The following is a 20,293-nucleotide window of genomic DNA, read 5'->3' as shown; positions in this document are numbered from 1 at the left end:
ACTCTCTTAGGTTGCAGAGCCAGGCATCCAGGATCTTGGCAATGGGCACATCTCCATGGTGAGCTTGTGGTGGTGGAGCCTTGCTCACTTTCAGCTCTCACACTAGAGAGATGCTTGTAGAGCACTTTGTACATTCAGAAGCTACATGACTGGGGTGACTTCCTCTGAGGTTTGGTGCTCCTGTAGCCTTCCCATGACTGTTACCACCTGCCTGGGCACCAGGGCTGCCTGGCCCTTCTGTTGCCTGGGTCTGGCTGTTCCACCTCCCAAAACCTCGTGGCAATGTCCTTCTTTTCCATGCTCTAAATCCAGAGAGGTGCACATCCCTGGTGTGTTACAGTCACACACACAGCAGTGGGCTGCTGGAGGAGCAGGCTGAGCAGAAGCAGTGTGGGGCAGGACTTGCTAACAGGAATGGTGTTTCTTGGGTTGCTATGGGTGGGATCTCTCCAAGGACTCTCTATCTCTCTGGTTTTCCCTGTGAGGAGATAAAACAGTTCCAACTCTGGCGTGTTCATAGCACTGTTATGCAAATCACATTAAAATAGGACTGCTGATGGAGGAGCTGAACCCACAGCGTGACATGTCTGGGCCCTCCTTGCCTAACTGGTAGTACAGAGGCCTTTCCACCTGGATTTAGATGCCTGAATGCACTTAAAATTGATCCAAACCCCTCCTGTATGGAGAAACTCAGCAGATAATGCATGAGCCGGTCTCAAGCATCCCATGACAACCCATTAACAGCAGCTGCTTTCCTCTGCGATCCCAGCGCTGGTCCTGGCTCTGCACTCCAGGCAAGGAGGTGATTTGCAGGGAATCCTAATCACTGTTGGCTTGTTCTGTTCTAGATGTGGACGAGTGTGGTGCAATCTCTGGCGTGTGCGATGGTGGGGAGTGCACCAACACCGCAGGCAGCTACGTGTGCACGTGTCCACGTGGCTTCATGACCAGCCCTGATGGATCGCGCTGCATTGGTAAGATGCTAAATACATCTGAGGACCGCAGGTATGGGGAGATGTCACGCTCTGAGCCCCAGAGGGGAGGATTTGCAAATCACTGTCTTTGCAGATCAGAGGGCACATTGCTCCTGCAATAGCTGGAAAATGCTCTTTTCCTTGTGCTGTCCCTGCATGTGCCTGTTCTGGTCACAGGTTTTGGTGCTTTTACAGACCAGGGCTTTCTCCCTCTCCATAATTTGGACTGCAGGAGCCTCAATGTTTGAGGTGTTTGAAAAGGGGTTGCTGAAGACACTGAGGAGGAGGGCTGGGGGGAAGGTGTCTGGTTGAAGAAGGCTCCTTGTGCTCCTACTCACAGAACTGCATCAGCTAGTGGGAGAATCCCAGATGCTACCCCTTTTCACCAGGTGTCATCCCACAACTGCACATTCACCCCCTTGCCTTGCAGAGGTGAAGTGGGGAAAGGTTTACTCCAAGTGTTTGCATAACCAGTGCAAACAAACAGTGACTTCTAGCATCTCGTCCTCTTTCCTGCTTAGACCACAGGTAATGGCTCATAAATCCCAATTGCCCCAAGCTAATAATCAGCAGGGCTGTGGACTCAATTGGGTTCATCTCATTGAACTCAGTCTTTGGGGAGTGAGCTGCTTTGCACTGAGCTGCTGGTCTGGATCCCCTCTGTACCCAGTGGAGAGAAAGAGATGCTTCCCAAGGACAGCTCAGGGCACTGCTGACACCTAGTCCTGCACCCGTGTTCAACCTGTTTACAGGGCCACCATTCAGCTCTTGCACACGACAGCACTCAGGTGCTGGATGGCCTCGCTGGGGCTGGTGTGTGCTGCTCCCATTTGGCTCAAGGGGTCTGGCTTTCCAAGCTTCCCAGCCCAAGCCTTCCGCGCAGTGACAAGCCGTCCTGCCTCCAGCCTGCCGAGCCTGCAGTGAATCTTGCTTGTTTAACACATCAAAACGCCCTTCCAAGCCTTGTCACTATTTGATGGTCCATTTCTCTCTGTAACAGACAGCAGCTTCTGTGATAAGTAGACCAGCTCTCTGTTTACTTGCTCTCAGCGGGGGCACTTTAGTCAAAATGAATCCCAGTGTTTGTCTCGCTGTTCAGGAGGTTCATTTGCCTTTTGAAAGGCAAGGATGCAGGGATTTGTGGTGAGAAACTGGTACAAGAGCAATGTTAGTGCAATGGCAAACGTCAGGTACCGCTTTCTGTTGAGTCTTGGAAATGAATAACAGGGGAAAAAATCCCTTCCAGATTCTGTTCTATCCACAGCAACTGGAGTACAAAATGATCATGTTCTAGGGGTGGAAAGAAAACTGGTGTTGAGTCTAACACAAGAATCACCTCTGATAGAGTTTAATGAGAATGAACTGCTTTTCCTCCCTTGGTTCCCAGACCCTGCCATCCGCCTGGAGGGCTGGATGAGTCATATGGACATTTCCCACTTCCCTTGAAACCAAGAGCTTTGAGAAATGAAAACGAAGTAAAATTAGAAAGCCCAGATTTAAAAATAGCCAGAGAAGAATCAGGGAGTAGTTGGGGGTTTGGAAAGGACCGAAGCTTGTTTCGCTGCAGTGGACTATGACTGCAGCTGAACTCAATACATCATGCTCCAGCCATTTCCCTCAGCTCATACATGCTGCTGCTGTGCTGCCACATTTTGGGACAGACAGTATTTATTCTGGCACAAGACACAATTACTTTTGGGGTGTCGTTGCCCTGGGATCCATATTTTGCAAACCCTGATTTGTTTCTAGCATTTGGGGGGGGGGGTGTGTTAGTGCTTTGTTTGGGGGGTTTATGATAGTCCCTGATTGATATAAATCACAGGAATAGTTTGTAAAACTGGAAATGAATAAATAATGTGGATAAAGGGCGTCAGGAGAGAGCTGAAGAGATTGTCACACTGCCACCTCCAGATGTTTAGACTGGACGTGACCACGGTGCCTCATATATCATGGGGCACCAGCACTGGCTAAGTGGTGACTTTATGGTGGCAGCCTTCATATATTCCCATCCCTTTCCCCTCCCTTTTGAGTAAAGTAAACACCTTTTTATTGCATTTGCACAATCTCCTGTAGTTTCTGCAGCTGAAACAGCAAGGCCCCGAGCTTGGGTTGAGCCCAACCCTCATTAGGTGCTTTCAGTGTGAAATGGGAACAGCAGCAAAGCTGGAGAAAGGCTGTCAGAGCTTGAAATGAGCATGGAAGTGTTCACAAACCGTGTAGACGAGGCCCTCAGTGATAGGGTTTAGTGGGAGCTTGGCAGTCCTGGGATAACAGTTGGACTTGATGATCTTAATGGTCTTTTCCAACCTACTTGATGCTATGATTCTGTGCTACGCTGTGATTTATTGAATGATTCAACCACTTGTGCTTGACACAGGGAATCCAGTTCAACGCATGTTCAGAGCAGCTTCCTTCAGTCAGGCTTGTCAAAGGCAGGCTCAAGGTCCTGCAGAAGCTCCAGCAGGCTGGGAGCTGGGTTTTCCCTTTCCAGGACAATGTGTTGCTTTCCAAGAGCAGCTTAAGAAAACGGCCTTGCAGATGCATTTCCAGACACGCGCGTGGTGTTCCCCTGTCTGTGGCAAGTCAGCACTTCTGCGCATCGCTTTCTTTGCTCTTCTCCCCTGCTAGTGCAGCAAATGCTCTGAAGGATTTGGGTCTTGCTTTGCTTGGGCAGCAGCAGCAGATTTATTGCCTGAAGTTCTGGGTAGGGCCAGATCTTGCTTATAGTTGCAACGTCCTGGGCTCAGAGAAGGTTGGGAGGGTGTCACTGAGGAGTTCACCTGCCTGGGGACACCTTTTTACCCACCTTGGTCATTATCCAGGGAAGGAAAGAGCAAGAGGAATAAGGAAATGTGAGGGCAAGAAATGACAAAGGGAAATGGGATGAGGGTCACAGGCTCAAAACAGGTTGAAAAGGAGCTGGGGCCCTGAGCAGAGCTCCTCAGCAGCAACCAAGGCATTGAGGGATGCAGGAGCTGTGCACAGAGGGATGCTTTGTGCTTTGTGCCTTGGTTCTGGTGTGACTCTTCACTGAGACAGACACCACCATCTAACCTTACCCAGACAAGAAGGGAATTGGTGAGTTTTCCATCGTCGGCATCATCGGTCTAGACTGACTGTCCTCACCGCAGTATGAGGCTCCTTTTTGCACCCTTCCTCCTTGAAAACCAAGCACCATTGGACATCTTGGGTGGGAGACCTTTGGCTACACGCTGCTGTGTTGCAGCTCCATTCTGAGCTAATAGCCCTCAAGTCCTTTGTAGACAAAGCCAACTGCCTTTTGCAACCACTGGTTTGGGCTTGGTCACTTGGGCTTCTCAGTTTCTGTACATGACAAGACACAGAGTGAGAGAAATACCCACCCTTTGAAGGGCTCTCCTGGGAAGCAGTACCAGGACTTTCCATTCCTCCATCTCCCCCTGTCCCTACCCCACCACCAAGCAAAGAAACAGGGATGAACACTGCAAAGTCCTTTGCAGGTGCACAACTGGTCTTAGACACCTTGTGCACAGACGACCTGCAGTTCTGGTGTCCCCAGCGTAAGGACATGGAGCTGCTGGAGCAAGTCCAGAGGAGGCCATGAGTATGCTCAGGAGCTGGAGGAGCTTCCGTGTGGAGTCAGGCTGAGAACATCGGGGCTGTTCAGCCTGGAGAGGAGAAGCTGCGTGGAGACCTCAGAGCAGCTTCCAGTGTCTGAAGGGGGCTACAAGGATGCTGGAGAGGGGCTGTGCATCAGGGACTGGAGCGACAGGACAAGGGGTGATGGGTTCAGACTGAAACAGGGGAATCAGAGACCTCTGGCAGACCTGTGGCTCTATCCCCCTCCTCTGTGCACTGTCTAATCTCATGTGGAATTTTACCTCCTTTCTTGCCTGCAGCATTATCTGATTTACAGAGGTTATTGTGCAAACCTGTTCCCTTTACAGCTGCAGGGGAAGGCAGAACAAACCCACCATGGCTTTGCGCTGGTGTGGGTGGTCCTGCAGGAGGTCACGGGGGGACTGCAGAGACCCGCTGTTCTTTCCATCCACCCCTCTCTCTGCCCAAAGGCAGCTCCAGATGAGTTTTCAATTAGCTCTGACCTTTATTTCTGAGAGAGACGATTGCAAACTGCAGCAAAGGCAGCTGAAGTTAATAACGGCGTCCAGATGAGTAAGGGCTGGACCATTCCCTCCGTTGCACAAACTGCTGTGACCTCCCTGCCTTGTCAAACTTGTCAGCACATGTCTGTCTGGGGGGAAGGAGGCTGCCTTCTCCAAATCCCTCCTTACCCATTAACTGCCTGGCTGTCACCATGTATCACAGCTTCAGGACAGCAAGCATCCCACAGCAGAGCAGCAGGAGCCGGGTGGGATCTATCCTCTCTAATGGCCAAAGGGCTTATTCCAAACTACCACCCTCAGATCTCGAGGTTCATTTTAGCTCAGCCCTAAGTCCTGATTGAGTTAAACCCCCGTTAAGGGTTGGAGGTGCAGCTTTCCCAGATGGCCCCACTATCCTGCCCTGGCTTGTTCAGAAAGCAGCTTCTTTCTGCATTGAGAGGATGCTGAGGAGCATCAACCTGTCAAGGTGCCATCTCCTGCCTCCAGCACCTGCCGAAACCTCCAAGACATGAGAATTGCTCTTGCACTCTTGCCACCTGCCAGAGATCAAGGGCTTGGGATGACCCAAACACCCCTGTCCTTGTACTGCCCTTCACTACAAGTAGGAGCTAATCCAGCGTTGCATTCAATCCCCTCGCTCGAGTTTCCTTGGTGTATGAAGTTTCCCAGAAGGGGCTGAACCCATGAATCCCAGGAAAGGCTATATCTGAGGAAAAGACCTGTGGGTTTAGTGCCCCTGGCTTTAAATGGGGTCACTGTCCTCTGGAAGTCGTTGAGCTGTGATGAGAGAAGAAATGTAACCACAGCCCAGCGATCAAACAGCTCCATGCAATCGATGCCAATGGTGCTTCAGGGAAGTGTCAGCCCGCTGGCTAGAGGCACAGCTGAGAAATCACACCAGACTTTCCCCCTCATTAATTCACTTGAGAAATAAGGACAGGAGATGAATGAATGGAAGATTCCAGGTTTTCCTGGAGGACTTGGTGCCAGACGGAGCCTGCTAGACGTGTGAAGGACCCTCAGTCTCCTGGGCCTGGTCCAGATTCCACACACACCAAACACTGGTGCCAGCCTCAGTGCCTGTGGCTTTGGCCAGGCTCATGCACTGTGACCACCATCCAGGACTTGTTCTCCTCCCAGCTCAGTCCAGGCTGTGGGAACTGACCCATGACCTGAAGCGGGCATCCGCTGGGAATGGGAGTGGGTAGGCTGGAGGGATGTGGAATTAGGAACAGGTCCATTTGTTCAGTGAGAGATGCCGGGGCCACTGGGACCTGGCAGGGAATGCGTCCTTGTGGGAAGCCTGGGACATTTGCCATTAAATCAATTGTGGGAATGAGATTCCAGTCCTTGCCAGGCCTGAGCTGTGCAGGACCACACTGGGCAGCGGTGGCTGTGGGAAGCTCCTTCCTTAGCTCGGCACAGGGATCACTGATGCAGGAAGCGCCTGGATCCCCAGCCTGGCCAAAGTGGTGCAGGAAACTCTGCCCACCGTGGTCTGCCAGCCCTGCCGTGCCCCAGGACCGCTGCCTGGAGCAGGAGTGCTGGGGAGTGCCCGCTCAGCCTGGGAGCCCTCAAAACAGCAGCAGGCAGCACTGGGTTGTTTCTATCACAGGGAAGTGTTTTCAGTGGCAGAAGTTTAGAGGGAAATCTATCACACTGGGTCCAGTGGCCCAAGAGAGGAGAAGACTCCATGTAGCCAAGTTCAGGGCCTGTTGGACTTCAGTACTGGCATTGATGGCCAACCCTTGCTCACAAGTACAACTAAGCAAGACAGATGCTAACGTCAGAGGAGGAACCTGAAGAACGGACATCTCAGCCCCAGGATGCTATTTTGTTGAATAATAGGATTTAGTCCATAGCAGTTTATCTGTCCCCAGCGAGGGGATAGGTCCAGGTGTCCATTGTGTCAGTGTTTGCAGTGGTCTCCTGCAGACCACCTCATCTCAGCCTGTTCCCTGTCCTAGCTGGAGCATTAGGTCAATGGGGGAACCCATCCCTGAGATGTTTTGTAAGTGCAGAAGCTCTGCTGAGAGGACAGACACCTGTAAATAACCCCATTTCCCTGGGAAGGTGAGGAAGCATGGGATGAGGTGGGGGATCTCATCTGTGAACTCAGCCAGAATCTGCTGGGTCATCTTGTCCAGCTCCCAGTGGAGAGGGACTGCCCACCTACTGCCTGTTTCTGGTTCTTGTTCAACCTGCTTATAGTATTTAGAAGCCTAAATGGGGACATGAGATGTAATACTGGGAAATGAGGCCTGGCCCTACAGCCTTGATGTGCTCCAGATGGAGGGGCTGGAGAACCTCATCATCTGGGGAGGATGAGGCAGAGCAGGAGGTCAGGTTGGGACATCGGGCAGCCGGAAAAGGCACCACTGGGAACGGGCACTCACCAGGAGCGTGGTGATGAGAGGTTGTGAACGTGGCTCCTTGTCCTCTCCCTCTGCAGACCAGCGGATCGGGGCGTGTTTCTCTGCGCTGATCGGGGGCCGCTGTGCCGGGGACCTTCCGGGCCAGTACACCAAGATGCAGTGCTGCTGCGACTCCGGGCGCTGCTGGGCCATCGCTCAGACCCCAGAGATGTGCCCTGTCCGGGGCTCTGGTAAGTGCAGCACAAAGAGCCTCCATCCTTGGCCACGTCCTGGCTCTGATGGCCATAGTGGTACCCAGGGTTTGACGGGGAGATTCATCACCGTACAATGCAGGGAAGGGTCACACGGGGATGCTGGCTCTCCTGCCTGGGTCTCATCTGATGCTGAGCCAGATGAGTTCAGCCAAGGCAAGAAGTTATCCCTTTCCTCCTGCCCCTTCAGCTCCCTTTGGCTCCCACCATAATTGAACCGTGGGGCTAAATGAGGGTGAGCCCAGACAGCAGGAGGCCTTGGGGAGGCACAGCACTGTAGATGTAGCTCTCTGCCTCTCTTCTTCCAACACCACCTCTGAGCAGGGTAGAGCTTTACAGTGTCTGGAACCTTCCCATGTCCTGTCCTTTCCTGCATGAAGGGCGCCCATGGTGCCATCCACCCCGAGAAGCTGTTGCCAAACACCCTGGCAAGCTGTGTCTCACCGTCTGCTCCGGAGTGCTAAAGCTCTCCTCACCCATCTGCCCTGTTCCCATCAGCACCCATCCTCTTTGCTCCCTGCCAGTCCCTCTCCATCCCTCTGTTCCCTGCACTCCGGCAGAGGCAGGAGGAGGGTTCTGGCCCTCTTGGAAAAGCACTGAGGCAGCTGCTTTGTTTCAGATGAGTACCGCAGGCTTTGCATCGAAGGACTCCCAGTCGTGCCAGGCTTCCCTGGGAACTTTCCAGCAATTCCTGGCTTCGGGCCCAACGGTGTTGGGCCAGGACTCAATGGGCCTGGAGGCATTGGACCAAACGGGGCAAACGGACAAGGCGGGATCCCGGGTCTGCCCGGAATGGGCGCAGGAAGCTCAAGCATTGGTAATTAAACTGACTTTCTTACTGCGCTGACCCACTGGGGCTGCTCGTCGCAGGACACAGGCAGCGCCTCCTCCTGCGGGCTGGTCCCTGCACACGGCCGTGCTCTCGGACAGCAGCGGGGTTTATTTTGACACAAGGCGAGCGATGGGATGTGACGCTAATTCTGTGCAGGGTGCTGAGCCCAGAAGCAGATCAAACAGCATCTGCTGGCTCCAGTGCAGCATACCTTCCTAATGACCAAATAGGAATGAAGCTTTCACTTTAGCACCTCCCTCTCTGCCTCCCCCCTACAAAACTGGTTTTCCTACCACTTTGGATGCCTCTCTCATGGGCATCCCTGTATAGCCCCGTGCTAAGGGCTGAAGCCTGTGAAGATGCCCTGGATGTTGATAAATATCGATTCCCACCTTTCTTCCAAGAGGCTGAGGCATCTTGTGCATGTCAGCCAGGTACTGCAGCACCCTGCAGAGGCAGCTGAGTTTGTGTCTGCAGCCCCATGGTTGGTCAGGAGCATCATTGTCACAGGGTTTGGACTTCAGGACCCTTATGCTTCCTGGGCACAGTCAAGAGAGCTGTAATCGTCTGCCTGATGCTGTCTCTTGTGCTTTCCAGGAACTGCCACTTTGAATCAGACCATTGACATCTGCAAGCATTTCACTAACCTCTGCCTGAACGGACGCTGCATCCCCACCCCATCCAGCTACCGCTGCGAGTGCAACATGGGGTACAAGCAGGACGTGCGCGGGGAGTGCATCGGTGAGTAGCTGCTGCCCCATAGCTCCCATTGCACTCAGAGACCCACACAAGACGCTGGAGATAGAGGGCTCATGTCAGGTTAGAAAGCAGCGTGGCAGAAAGGGGGTGTGTGCCCTGCGAGGGTGACCACTCCTGTGGTAGCCACAGCATTGCCATAAGCAGTGCAGTAGCCAGGAACGTGACTGCATGGCGTTGTGTGCTGGCCCAGGCTGAGTGACAGCCCTGCGTTAAGGCTGTGCAAGGGGGAGGTAAGCCTGAATTCAGCCTCGAGCTGACTGATATAAGTGAGTCTCAAGATGGAGAGATTGGACCCTTGTTTCTGCTCAGGGCAGAAGGAAGAACCTTCCTCTGAAGTGCCTCTACAGAAGAGATACAACACTAGGTTTGGAGAATGAAGGGTATGTGAGTAGAGGAGATCCAGGAAGAGCCAATCATGCAGCCTAGATCCATGGAGGGTCTGATGATACTGCAACAAGGCAACTTAGAACCACCCAGAGGCTCTATGTCACTGAGAGCAGATGGTGTTATTCTATCCTCCCATCAGAGGAAAGGGCTCAGGAGGGAGGAGCAGAATCAAACAGGGTGAATGCCTGGCTGCACAGCATACTCAGGGTTTTGGCTTCTATGATCATGGGTCTGCCTTTGAGAAGCTGGGTCTGTTGGGGTTCACCAGGGGCAAGCTGTGCCTGACCAATCTAGTGGCCTTTGATGTGACTGCATCCGTGGACAGGAAAGAGCTGTGCCTGTCATCTGTGTGGACTTCTGTAAGGTCTTTGATAGAGTTCCCCACAGCATTCTTACCTCTGCGTTGGAGTGATGTGGGTTTGGCAGAGAGACTGCTGGATGGATAAGGAATTGGCTGGAGGGCTGTGTTCAAAGGCTAACAGACAATGGCTCAAAGTCCAAGTGAACACCAGTAACGAGTGGTGTCCCTCAAGGGTCCATTCTGGAGCCAATGCTCTTTAATGTCTTCATCAATGCCATAGTGGTACTGAGGGCATCCTCAGCAAGCCTGCAGATGACACCAAGCTGAGTGTTGCAGTTGGTTCGCTTGAGGGAAGGGATGCATCCACTGCTGGCTGTGATGTCAGGATGCTGAGTGCTGGGGTTGAAAGGACAGGATCAAGGCAGCCTTTGCTGCTGTACACAGCAGCTGTGTATCATGGTGACTCATGGGTTCGGGCTTTTCTTCTTGCAGATGTGGATGAGTGCTCCAGCAGCCCCTGCGTGCATGGTGACTGCGTGAACACACCGGGCTCCTACCACTGCAAGTGCCACGAGGGCTTCCAGAGCACCCCCACAAAGCAGGCTTGCATTGGTAAGCGTGCTCTGTTTCTCTTTTGGGGAGGACACAGTGTGCTGTAAGAGTGTCAGTGGGTTATGAGACCAAGGTACCAAAGGAAAATGATTGTAAAGGGGAAGGGGAGTGAAGAGTCATAGAATCATGGAATGGTTTGGGTTGGAAGAGACACCAAAACGTTTAAGCTGAATCCTTCTTGTGGTTCTCTTTCTGGTGGTGGAAATCAGGTCCTCACTTCTTCACAACACCTGTTACATGTGGCATTTTGGGGCTGTTCAGCCTGAAAAAGGGAAGCTGCATGGAGACCTCAGAGCAGCTTCCAGTGTCTGAAGGGGGCTATAAGGATGCTGGAGAGGGGCTGGAGTGATAGGACAAGGGGTGATGGGTTCAGACTGGAACAGGGGAAGTTCAGGTTAGAGATAAGGAAGAAGCTCTTCCCTGTGAGGGTGATTGACAGAGCCTTGGGTGACATGGTCTTTGTGTGAAGCATCCCTGCCCATGACAGGGGATTGGAACTGGATGACCTTATGGTCCCTTCCAACCCAAACCATTCCATGATTCTATAATCCTAAACTGGATCTGATCCTAAACTGGATTGCTTCTCACTCCACCTGCTGCTACTTTCTTGTGCTTGTTTCCCTGGCAGATATCGATGAGTGCATCATGAATGGGGTGATGTGTAGGAACGGCCGCTGTGTTAATACTGATGGAAGCTTCCAGTGTATCTGCAATGCGGGCTTTGAAATCACCCCTGATGGCAAGAACTGTGTTGGTAAGCTACCTCCCCATGCACTTGGGACTGAGACTATGTCCTTCATAGCGTTTGGTGATTACTTTAATCTCTGCTGTATTCCCTTCATCTCCAGGGCTGAGTGCATCTTAAAATGAGAGGACTGAAATGGGAAGGTGTTTTCTAAGGGTGCTAGTGCTGCCGGAGTGCTGCCTGTAGGTTTTGGGGTCCAGGAGCATGAGCAGGGCTGGGTCTGGAAGGAGGACATTCTCCAGCAGCCAGTGTCTGAGTCCTGCTGTGAGCTGCACTGGTGACCATGGTACTGAGAGCAGCAGGGATGCAGCAGGACAGCTCTCACCCAGGAGCAGCAGTGGGATCTCTGCCTTGAGGATTAGCACCCACTGCCATAAGAACCAATCTGACCAGGAGATGGGAGTCAGAATGTTTTTGAGCACAGGAGAGTCTTGCTGAAGCTCTCAGGCTCAACTCATGGTTTCTGTTTGTCCTCCCCAGATCATGATGAATGTGCCACGACCAACATGTGCCTCAATGGGATGTGTATCAATGAGGATGGCAGCTTCAAGTGCATCTGCAAGCCTGGTTTTGTGCTGGCTCCCAATGGGCGGTACTGTGTCGGTGCGTAGGTCCCCAGCCTTGGCCCTTGTCCTCTTCCCAGCCTGCTGCCCACATTCCTGGGGACTTGTGATGTGTCTGAGACAAGAGGAGCTGAGGAAAACCAAGGCTGTTGCCAGACCTCTCCTGTTCTGCCTTCAGAAATGGCCCCCTCACAGCAAAACGGGCACAGGGGGAAATGTTCTTGCACCTCCACTACAGCACAAATTGGAGCTTCAATCCTCTTTCTGGGGGAGGTAAAGCAGGGCTCTGAAGCTTCGTGTTACCGGTGTGAGCTGGCAGCACTCATCTCCACAGCTTCCTCAGCCCCTGCAGCACATTCCAGCGCGCTTTGTGGGCCACCTCCCAAAGCCAGGCAGGTTAGAATGGGAAGGCAGAGTGGAGAAAGGAGGAGGAGGAGAGCACAGCACTTCTTTGATATGCTGCTGTGACATGGGGTGAATTCTCTGGGTCACTGAGCTGTAAACGGAGAATGGGCTGGGTCTGAGGACACCAAAGATCCCTGTTGCTTCCTTTGAACCATCAGGAAGAGTCAGCAGAGCACACAAGGGATGTGATGCTCGAACTGCACCCTCTTAGCATCCAAGTCACCCCAGAAAAGAGCGCAAAGCTCCTGTCGGTGCCTCCTTCTGCCTGTGTTTGAGTAACAGCCACTTTCTCCTTCCTCTTTCAGACATCGACGAGTGTGAGACACCAGGGATCTGTATGAACGGCTGGTGCATCAACACAGAGGGCTCCTTCCGCTGCGAGTGCCTGGGGGGCCTGGCCATCGGCGTGGATGGCCGGGTCTGCGTGGACACCCACATGCGCAGCACGTGTTACGGAGGCATTAAAAAGGGCACATGTGCTCGTCCCTTCCCAGGGGCAGTCACCAAGTCTGAGTGCTGCTGCGCTAACCCAGACCACGGCTTTGGAGAGCCCTGCCAGCCCTGTCCAGCCAAGAACTCTGGTGAGCTCCTCTTCCATCTCAGTTTGCAGAGAGCCTGCGAGGTGCTTAGAGACACCCCAGGTCCTGGAGATGGCCTTGACAGCTTGGCAGGGACATGGGAAAGCCATAGGCAGTGGGAAGGGAATGCCATGCGGTTACAGATTGAGGCTGGATCCACAAATCTGATGCTGATCTCTCTGCAGGGCTTCTCGCAGTGTTGGACTATTGAGTGTCAGCTCTAAAATACACAGTGTATGAGTGTAAACTGACACTGCTTGGAAGCCCATAGGTGACATTCAATAAATCCAGCATTACCAAGAGTTGATGTGGCTGGGTGTGAACTGTCTAGAAAAGCTAACAGCTCTGTTGCGCTTTCCACACAGCTGAATTCCAGGCGCTCTGCAGCAGTGGCATTGGGATAACAGCTGATGGCAGAGGTACGTGCATCCCATGGGCCAGAGTCTAGACAAGCACCTCCAACATCACTCTCAGCTCTTTCTTTCAGCTGCTTTTAATGCAGCGTGCATGCATCTGTAGGTGTGTGTGCCATGGGAGGCTTGGCACTGCGGAGGGTGTGCTGGAGAGCTAGTCCATGACACCCGTGTATGTAAGAGCTGTTTGTGAGTAAGCACAGGGTAGTTTGCATAGCCTGGGTGGGTGTAAGTGCATGCAAGAACCTATCTCTGTGTTAGTGAGTGTCAGTGGGTGGGATGCGAGCTTGGGCACAGGGAGAGAGGAGTGCTGTGTGTCTTGTCTGCTCCCTCCATGAGTTAATGTTGAGCAAGCATCCCCAGGGACTGTGTGTTGAACCAAGGAGTTGATTCCTGGCACCCTGTGGGAACTCCATTGCTGGGGATGCACACACAGAGTCCGGCTTTACTCCCTGCTCTGGTGGGAATGAAGAGCATGACCAATTGCATCCTCTTGCCTGTTTCCATCCCCTGCCCTCCAGCTCCATGGTCACAGGGGGGGGAAGAGGGCTCAGGGAGAGGGAGGTGATAAGCGTGTGTTGGGATGTGTTGCCAATGGGCTGCTTTGAATTAGACAGCAAGAGGTCAGGCAGGCGGCTGCGCTGCCAGCCCCGGGCAGTGCTTGGATCAGCAGGAAGAGCACAAAGCAGCCAGCGAGCTCCGGCCTTTCAGAACTTTCCAAATGGGAATGAGCCAGCGGCAAAGCCCTGGTGACTTCTTGGGCTTCCCTCCAGGGCACCGTCGCTTGGCCAAAGCCAGTTTCAGCCTAACGATAAGATGCTTTCTAGCAAGAAGCTAACGTCAGACGTGCTCTGGTCAGCCCATTGCTGCCTGCAGCCAGGGCTGGATGCACTCAGTGCTCTCCAGGGTTGCATTTCCCAGGGGATGTAACCAAAATCCAACGGCGTGGAGACAAAGGCCAGCAGTGTCTGGGAAGCCCTGGCCTGGGCTTCTTGCCATCTGGCTCTATGGCACTGTGAGGACGCTGCTGTACAAACACAAACCTGCCCTGTGCTGTGGGGAGCCTGGCTCTTGCCAGGGTAAAATCTCTTTGCCCGGGTACCACAGCAGGTTGTCCATCATGCTCTGCCCTTGCCCCAGCTGGACCCAGCATTCTGCTCATAGCATCTTATGAACAGTTCTTCCTCCCAGCTTTACCAGTAGGAGGGATAATTAAATGGTGTGCCCTGAGTACTTGAGATAAAGATACTGTAAGGAGAGCCAGGAACGTAACAGAAAGACCTGAGAGCCCTTGATATGGAACTGAGTCGGGGTTTATCTCAACCCCTTATCCAGTTCTCCCCTTCTGAGCCCAGAGCCCTATGCTAGATCACACCTGTGTATCCCCAGGACAAGATGCCCAGTGCCATAGCCCCAGGAAGGGAGGAAAAGGGGTCTCCAGGACCTACTGGGTCAAACCAGTGGGACAGGAAGGAAGGATTTCTGCAGTGGGGTGCTCACTGTAAGGAACAATGCAGAATTCTTGGGGGGAAGATTTCTGTATTTGTGTTTACCAGGACCCATCTGATTTGCCTTCTTTCCCTGTGCAGACATCAATGAATGTGCCCTCAACCCTGACATCTGCCCCAACGGCATGTGTGAGAACCTGCGCGGGAGCTACCGCTGCATCTGCAACCTGGGCTACGAGTCGGATCCCACGGGCAAGAACTGTGTGGGTGAGTTCAGGGCAGCCCCAGCTCCCTGTGGCGGGCACCCAGGAGCTCAGGGGTGCTGGGGAGAGGGTGGCACGCACTCGGTGTGGGGCTGGGAGCCAGGGGCAGGCCTCTGACTGCCCAGGAGCCTGCGGGGATAGAGCTGATGCCCTCAAGCTCTGTTCCCGTTCAGGGATGCGTTGTCCACATAGAAGAGCACAAGGTGCTTTGTGTTTTGCGTGGCACCTTGTACCAGGCAAGCTACATGTATGTACATCGCATATACGTGTAGCAAGGTAACATACCTTCCACATGGCATTGCTCTGAGGGTGGTGATGCATTTCTGTGCCTGTCAGGCTGCCAGAGCTCTGAGGATGCTGTAGCTCATCAACCCCATCTCTCTGCCCACAGATGTTGATGAATGCACTGTCAATCGCCTGCTGTGTGACAATGGACTGTGCCGCAACACACCCGGCAGCTACACCTGCACCTGCCCCAAGGGCTTTGTCTTCAGGACAGAGACAGATACCTGTGAAGGTAACGTGACTTGAAGGGACCTGAGAGCATCTTCATGCCTGAAAGGGAGCTCAGGGTCTAACCACAGTGGTTTGAACTGGAGCAGATCCAGCCTTTGGGTTTGTGGTTTCTTTTCCTGCAAGGGGCAAGTTTCACACTTCATCTCAAAGAGCAGACATCCAAACCCAGAACATCTGGGCTGTTCAGTGACAGAAAACCACAACAATTTCCTCTAGGGCTCCCAAATTTTAGCTAAAACCTGACCAAAATTGCAAGTTTTGGCGAGTTGACTGCAAGCTTACACTTTGGAGTGGGGGAAACGATTTGCTGACCACAAAGTCCTCAAATGTTTGAGAATTGGCCCTTTGTGCATAAATGTCTGCTTAGAGGGGGAAAAAAAAGAGATTTTCTGTAAAGAAGGTGAAAAATGGCCTGGACTGAGGGTCCTCTGGACAGTTGAAAACCTCTTTTCTTCATGTTCTTTATCATCTCCCTCCCGTCTCTGGCCCAGAAAACCGGGTCCCATGGCACTCACTGCAGTGACAGTCCCTTTCTTCCCACAGATATCAATGAGTGCACCTCTAACCCCTGTGTGAACGGTGTCTGCAGGAACAATGCTGGCTCCTTTGCCTGCGAGTGCTCCCCTGGCAGCAAGCTGGACCCCAGCGGCACCATCTGCGTGGGTAAGGATGTGACAGGCAGCTCTGGGACGGTGGCTGGTATCAGCAGTGCCCATCATCACCCCTTGCTGTTCATCTGAAGCAAGCCTTGTATTCATGGCTTGGGGACGGGGATCTTTTGACCCCTCTCTTTCTCATCCAGTGTTTCTTTGGCTGTTGATAACAATTACCATCTTACTCATGCATCCAGAGAGCCTGAGAAGCTGCAACCTCAGGCAGTGCTTTGAGCAGTGTGCCACAGCCATGGGGTCCCAGGGGATCCTCAGGGCACCAGGATGGTGGGTTCTCACTCAGCAGATGGGTTTGTAGTGTGCTGACATTAAGGCACATCAGGATGAAGTAGATCCCTTCTCATCAAGACGGTAAGGTACCCACTTCCCACTCCTAGGTGGTGAGGGGCAGCTGGAGGAAAGGACTGTTTCTACCCAGAAGAGGAGCAGGCTGGAACTAGGGGAAGGGCAGGACACAGAAGTGATGCAATAGGTGTATCAGAGAGCACAGAAATGCTGCTCCACAGCACAGCAGTGCTCAGGAGACCAACAGAGTTTGTGTCCATGCACTTGACTCCACAGCATGAAGGATAAAGTGACACCAGGGAGCAATAGTCCCACTGCAGCTCCACGATAGTTTCTTCCTAGCTGCTTCTCTTGGCAGCCTGGCTTCCATGGAGCTGGGAACGTCCACCAAGGAGCAGCTCTTCACTCGTGTCTTGTCTTTGCCTCTCCAGACAGCATGAAAGGGACGTGCTGGTTGAACATCCAGGACGGACGCTGTGAGGTGAACATCAACGGGGCCACCCTGAAATCCGAGTGCTGTGCCACGCTGGGGGCAGCGTGGGGCAGCCCCTGTGAGCGCTGTGAGATTGGTAAGGCTCTGCCGGCACCACCCTCGGGAAGGCAGGGGGAAGCCCATTTCTTGGCTGACATTTCCCCTGTTTCCTTGCAGATACTGCCTGTCCCCGGGGATATGCTAGGATGAAGGGGGTCACATGTGAAGGTAAACTGCTGCAGGACCCAGAAGACGAGGGTTTTGACTGGGAGCATGGTCACTCCTTATTGCTGTCCTGCGACTCTGGGTCTTTGGTGGGGGATCTACGCTTCGTGGCCCTTTGTCGGACTGTCTCCACTGTGTCCATCTCTGTCTCATACTGTGATGGCCAGAACTGAACTCCAGTTGTGCCCTCATGCATGCTGAGTAGAGAGGAAGCATCACTTCCCTCAACCTGCTGGCAACACTCCTAATGCAGCCCAGGATACCACTGGCCTTTGCAGCAAGGGCACGTTGCTGCCTCATGTTCAACTTGGTGTCTACCAAGACCCCAGGCCCTTTCCTGCCAAGCTGCCTTCCAGCTGGGTGACCTCCAGCATTTATGAGTGTTCCTGGCAGCCCATTTCTCCAGCTTGCCAAGGTCCCTCTGGATGGCAGCGTGACCTTCTGGTGTGTCAGCCGCTCCTCCCAGTTCTGTGCCAGCAGCAGCTTTGCTGAGGATACGCTTTACCCCATCATCCTGATAACTAATGACCATGTGAAACAGGATCAGACCCGGTGCTGAGGCCACTGAACAGCACGCTCTGGGCCCAGCCATTCAGACAGTTTTCAATCTATCTCACTATCTGCTCAACCAGCCCATACATCAGCAGCTTCTGTAGGAGGCCCTTACGGGAAGCAGCGCTCAGGGTTAGGTGGCCAATGTCCACCGCTACTCCCTTGCCTACTGGGCCAGCCACTTTATCATAGAATTAGATCCAGCTCATCAGTCATGACTCCCCCTGCTCCATCCATGCTGACTCCTGATGATGATTTTCTTGTCATTCATGTACCTGGAGATGGGGTTCCAAGTGTAGCTGCTCCATCAGCAGTACTCCTGTTTGTGAGTCCTGCTGTCACTCTATCAGTGCTATGCCAGCCAACAGGACCACGCTACCTCTGACAGGCTTTGGAATGCCCTTGCAGAAGTGCCTGGGCATGGCTGTGGCTCTGTGACAGGATGCCGGTTTTAGTCTTTTGGACTCCTTCCATCTCCTCCAAGAGCTCCTCAAGGCCACACTGGGCTTGTCCATGTGCTGCTCTCATGCCTGCCTCTTGCTTTTGTGCCAACAGATGTGAATGAGTGCGAGGTCTTCCCTGGTGTCTGCCCAAACGGGCGCTGTGTGAACACTGCTGGCTCCTTTCGGTGCGAGTGTCCAGAAGGACTGACCCTTGATGGCACTGCTAGGACATGTGTGGGTAAGGACACCTCCTCTCAGCCACATCCTGGTCACTGTTCAGCCCTATCTACAGTGCTCCAACCATCCCCTACCCACCACGTGCAACAGTCTTGAGAACCGAGTGATGGCACATCATACCTGCAAGGCTGCCATAGCTTTGTGTCTGCAGGTTCAGCTAGTAAAGCAATCATTCTCCTTGGGTGGACTTCAGGGGTAGACATGCAATTAACCTAACTGGTTAATGACATGGCCCAGCAGTCCTAAAACAACTCCTGGCTGCTTTCTGGGCACACCATGAAAAACTCTGCCCTTCATACGGGCCATCTGCACTACTACACTGTGGAGGTTCCTTTCTCTGGTCCTGTTGCAGTCACAGGCTGGCCATGGCCATGCTATTCAATCTCTTGTAGCATCGCAAAGAAGGTGGCCTCATCCACATGGCCCCTACCTGGGCATTGCTTGGGGGATGCTCCAGCCAAAGCTGTTCCAGAAACCTTGCCAACTGTGTCAAAGGCACTGATACCTCTGGTTTCCCCAGAGGTTGGGTGCTGCAGTCAAGGGCTCAGCTCTGCTCTCTCCCCAGATGTGCGTGTGGAACAGTGCTACATGAAATGGGATGAGGATGAGTGCACGGAGCCCCTGCCAGGCAAGTACCGCATCGACATGTGCTGCTGCTCCGTGGGCTCAGCGTGGGGCATCGACTGTGAAGAGTGTCCCAAGGTTGGCTCCAGTGAGTACAAGGCCATCTGCCCAAGGGGACCCGGCTTCGCCAACCGAGGAGACGTGCTTTCAGGAAGGCCTTTCTACAAAGGTGAGAAGAAAAAGGAGCTGCTGTGCTCAGCCCAAGGACGCTGCTGCTTGCCTGGGGACTCTAAGCTTCACTGCAGACATCTCCTCCCTGAAACGTTGCTGTTCTGTCTTCACCCACAGATGTGAATGAATGCAAGGTCTTCTCCGGCCTGTGCACTCATGGGACCTGTCGAAACACCATTGGCAGCTTCAGGTGTATCTGCGGCAACGGCTTTGCTTTGGATGCTGAAGAAAGGAACTGCACAGGTAAGGGAAGAGCAGCTTCCTTGGGAACACTTGCCCATCTTGCAGCCTTGTCCACCTCGTGGAATTCTTAGCATGATGGTGGAACCCAGCGGAGCCACAGCTTTTATCTTAGGGACATACTGAGAAGCCAAAGGCAGGTCCATGAGCTGAAGGCTCCTTCTGCTCACGGGATGAAAGATGAATCCTGCACCAGAGAGCAAGTTTAACTGCTGTCTCTCCCTTCAGGAAGAGAAGTCCTTGCCAGTCCCTGTTCATTGAATTTGCTGTGCAGTACAGGCAGCTGTAGCGGTGCCCGTAGTCTGTTCTGCCTCCACTAGCTGCTCTTCATCCCCACAGACATCGACGAGTGCCGCATCTCACCAGACCTGTGTGGCCATGGCACCTGTGTCAACACGCCGGGCAGCTTTGAGTGCGAGTGCTTCGAAGGCTACGAGAGTGGCTTCATGATGATGAAGAACTGCATGGGTAAGGACGTGTCTCCAGGGCAGGGCTGCACCTTACTCGTTTGCAACAGGGAAGAAAGGAGCTGGCGCCACTGTGCCAAGCTGCTCCCTGTGTGTCTGGCTCTCTAGCATCCTGTCTGTCTGCTCCTTGGTATTAAGCCAGATCTCTTCATTGCCCTCTGGGGGAGCAGTGGGAGTCCAGGGTAGTGAGTCTTTTGCCTTGCTTTCATTGCAGAGGTGGAGCTGGGCTGAAGGGCAGCACGTGTAGAGAGAGGGATGCTGTGCCTGGAGCTGAGGGCACCGCAGATGTAATCCTGGGACTGCTGTGCTCTACCTGGGCCCAGCAGTGAAGGGCTCCACGCTATCTCTGCTAGCAGTGCCCCAAGGCTCTGCCCCATGCAG

At 53.3% G+C, this 20,293-nt stretch overlaps 1 protein-coding gene across 1 annotated transcript in view; it reads left to right on the top strand.

The window, feature by feature from the left end:
* Positions 1–20,293, top strand: part of LOC133276204 (fibrillin-2-like) — a 95,535-nt gene that overhangs the window by 51,407 nt on the left and 23,835 nt on the right. Inside the window, exons 10-27 of the mRNA XM_061466816.1 lie at positions 849–974; positions 7,530–7,682; positions 8,323–8,520; positions 9,133–9,276; positions 10,475–10,594; positions 11,223–11,348; positions 11,820–11,942; positions 12,613–12,888; positions 13,251–13,304; positions 14,888–15,013; positions 15,401–15,526; positions 16,069–16,188; positions 16,913–17,050; positions 17,131–17,181; positions 18,286–18,411; positions 18,976–19,203; positions 19,323–19,448; positions 19,785–19,913. Coding sequence (XP_061322800.1) covers positions 849–974; positions 7,530–7,682; positions 8,323–8,520; positions 9,133–9,276; positions 10,475–10,594; positions 11,223–11,348; positions 11,820–11,942; positions 12,613–12,888; positions 13,251–13,304; positions 14,888–15,013; positions 15,401–15,526; positions 16,069–16,188; positions 16,913–17,050; positions 17,131–17,181; positions 18,286–18,411; positions 18,976–19,203; positions 19,323–19,448; positions 19,785–19,913 — 2,490 coding nt within the window. The remainder of the gene's footprint in view (positions 1–848; positions 975–7,529; positions 7,683–8,322; positions 8,521–9,132; positions 9,277–10,474; positions 10,595–11,222; positions 11,349–11,819; positions 11,943–12,612; positions 12,889–13,250; positions 13,305–14,887; positions 15,014–15,400; positions 15,527–16,068; positions 16,189–16,912; positions 17,051–17,130; positions 17,182–18,285; positions 18,412–18,975; positions 19,204–19,322; positions 19,449–19,784; positions 19,914–20,293) is intronic.

This window comes from Pezoporus flaviventris, unplaced genomic scaffold, assembly GCF_033815535.1.
Source record: "Pezoporus flaviventris isolate CSIRO_AGI_PZ_B2104156 unplaced genomic scaffold, CSIRO_AGI_Pfla_v1 ptg000043l, whole genome shotgun sequence".
In the NCBI taxonomy this organism is placed as follows: domain Eukaryota; kingdom Metazoa; phylum Chordata; class Aves; order Psittaciformes; family Psittacidae; genus Pezoporus; species Pezoporus flaviventris.
The sequence above is the reverse complement of the archived record's forward strand: the minus strand, read 5'-3'. Positions and strand labels throughout refer to the sequence as shown.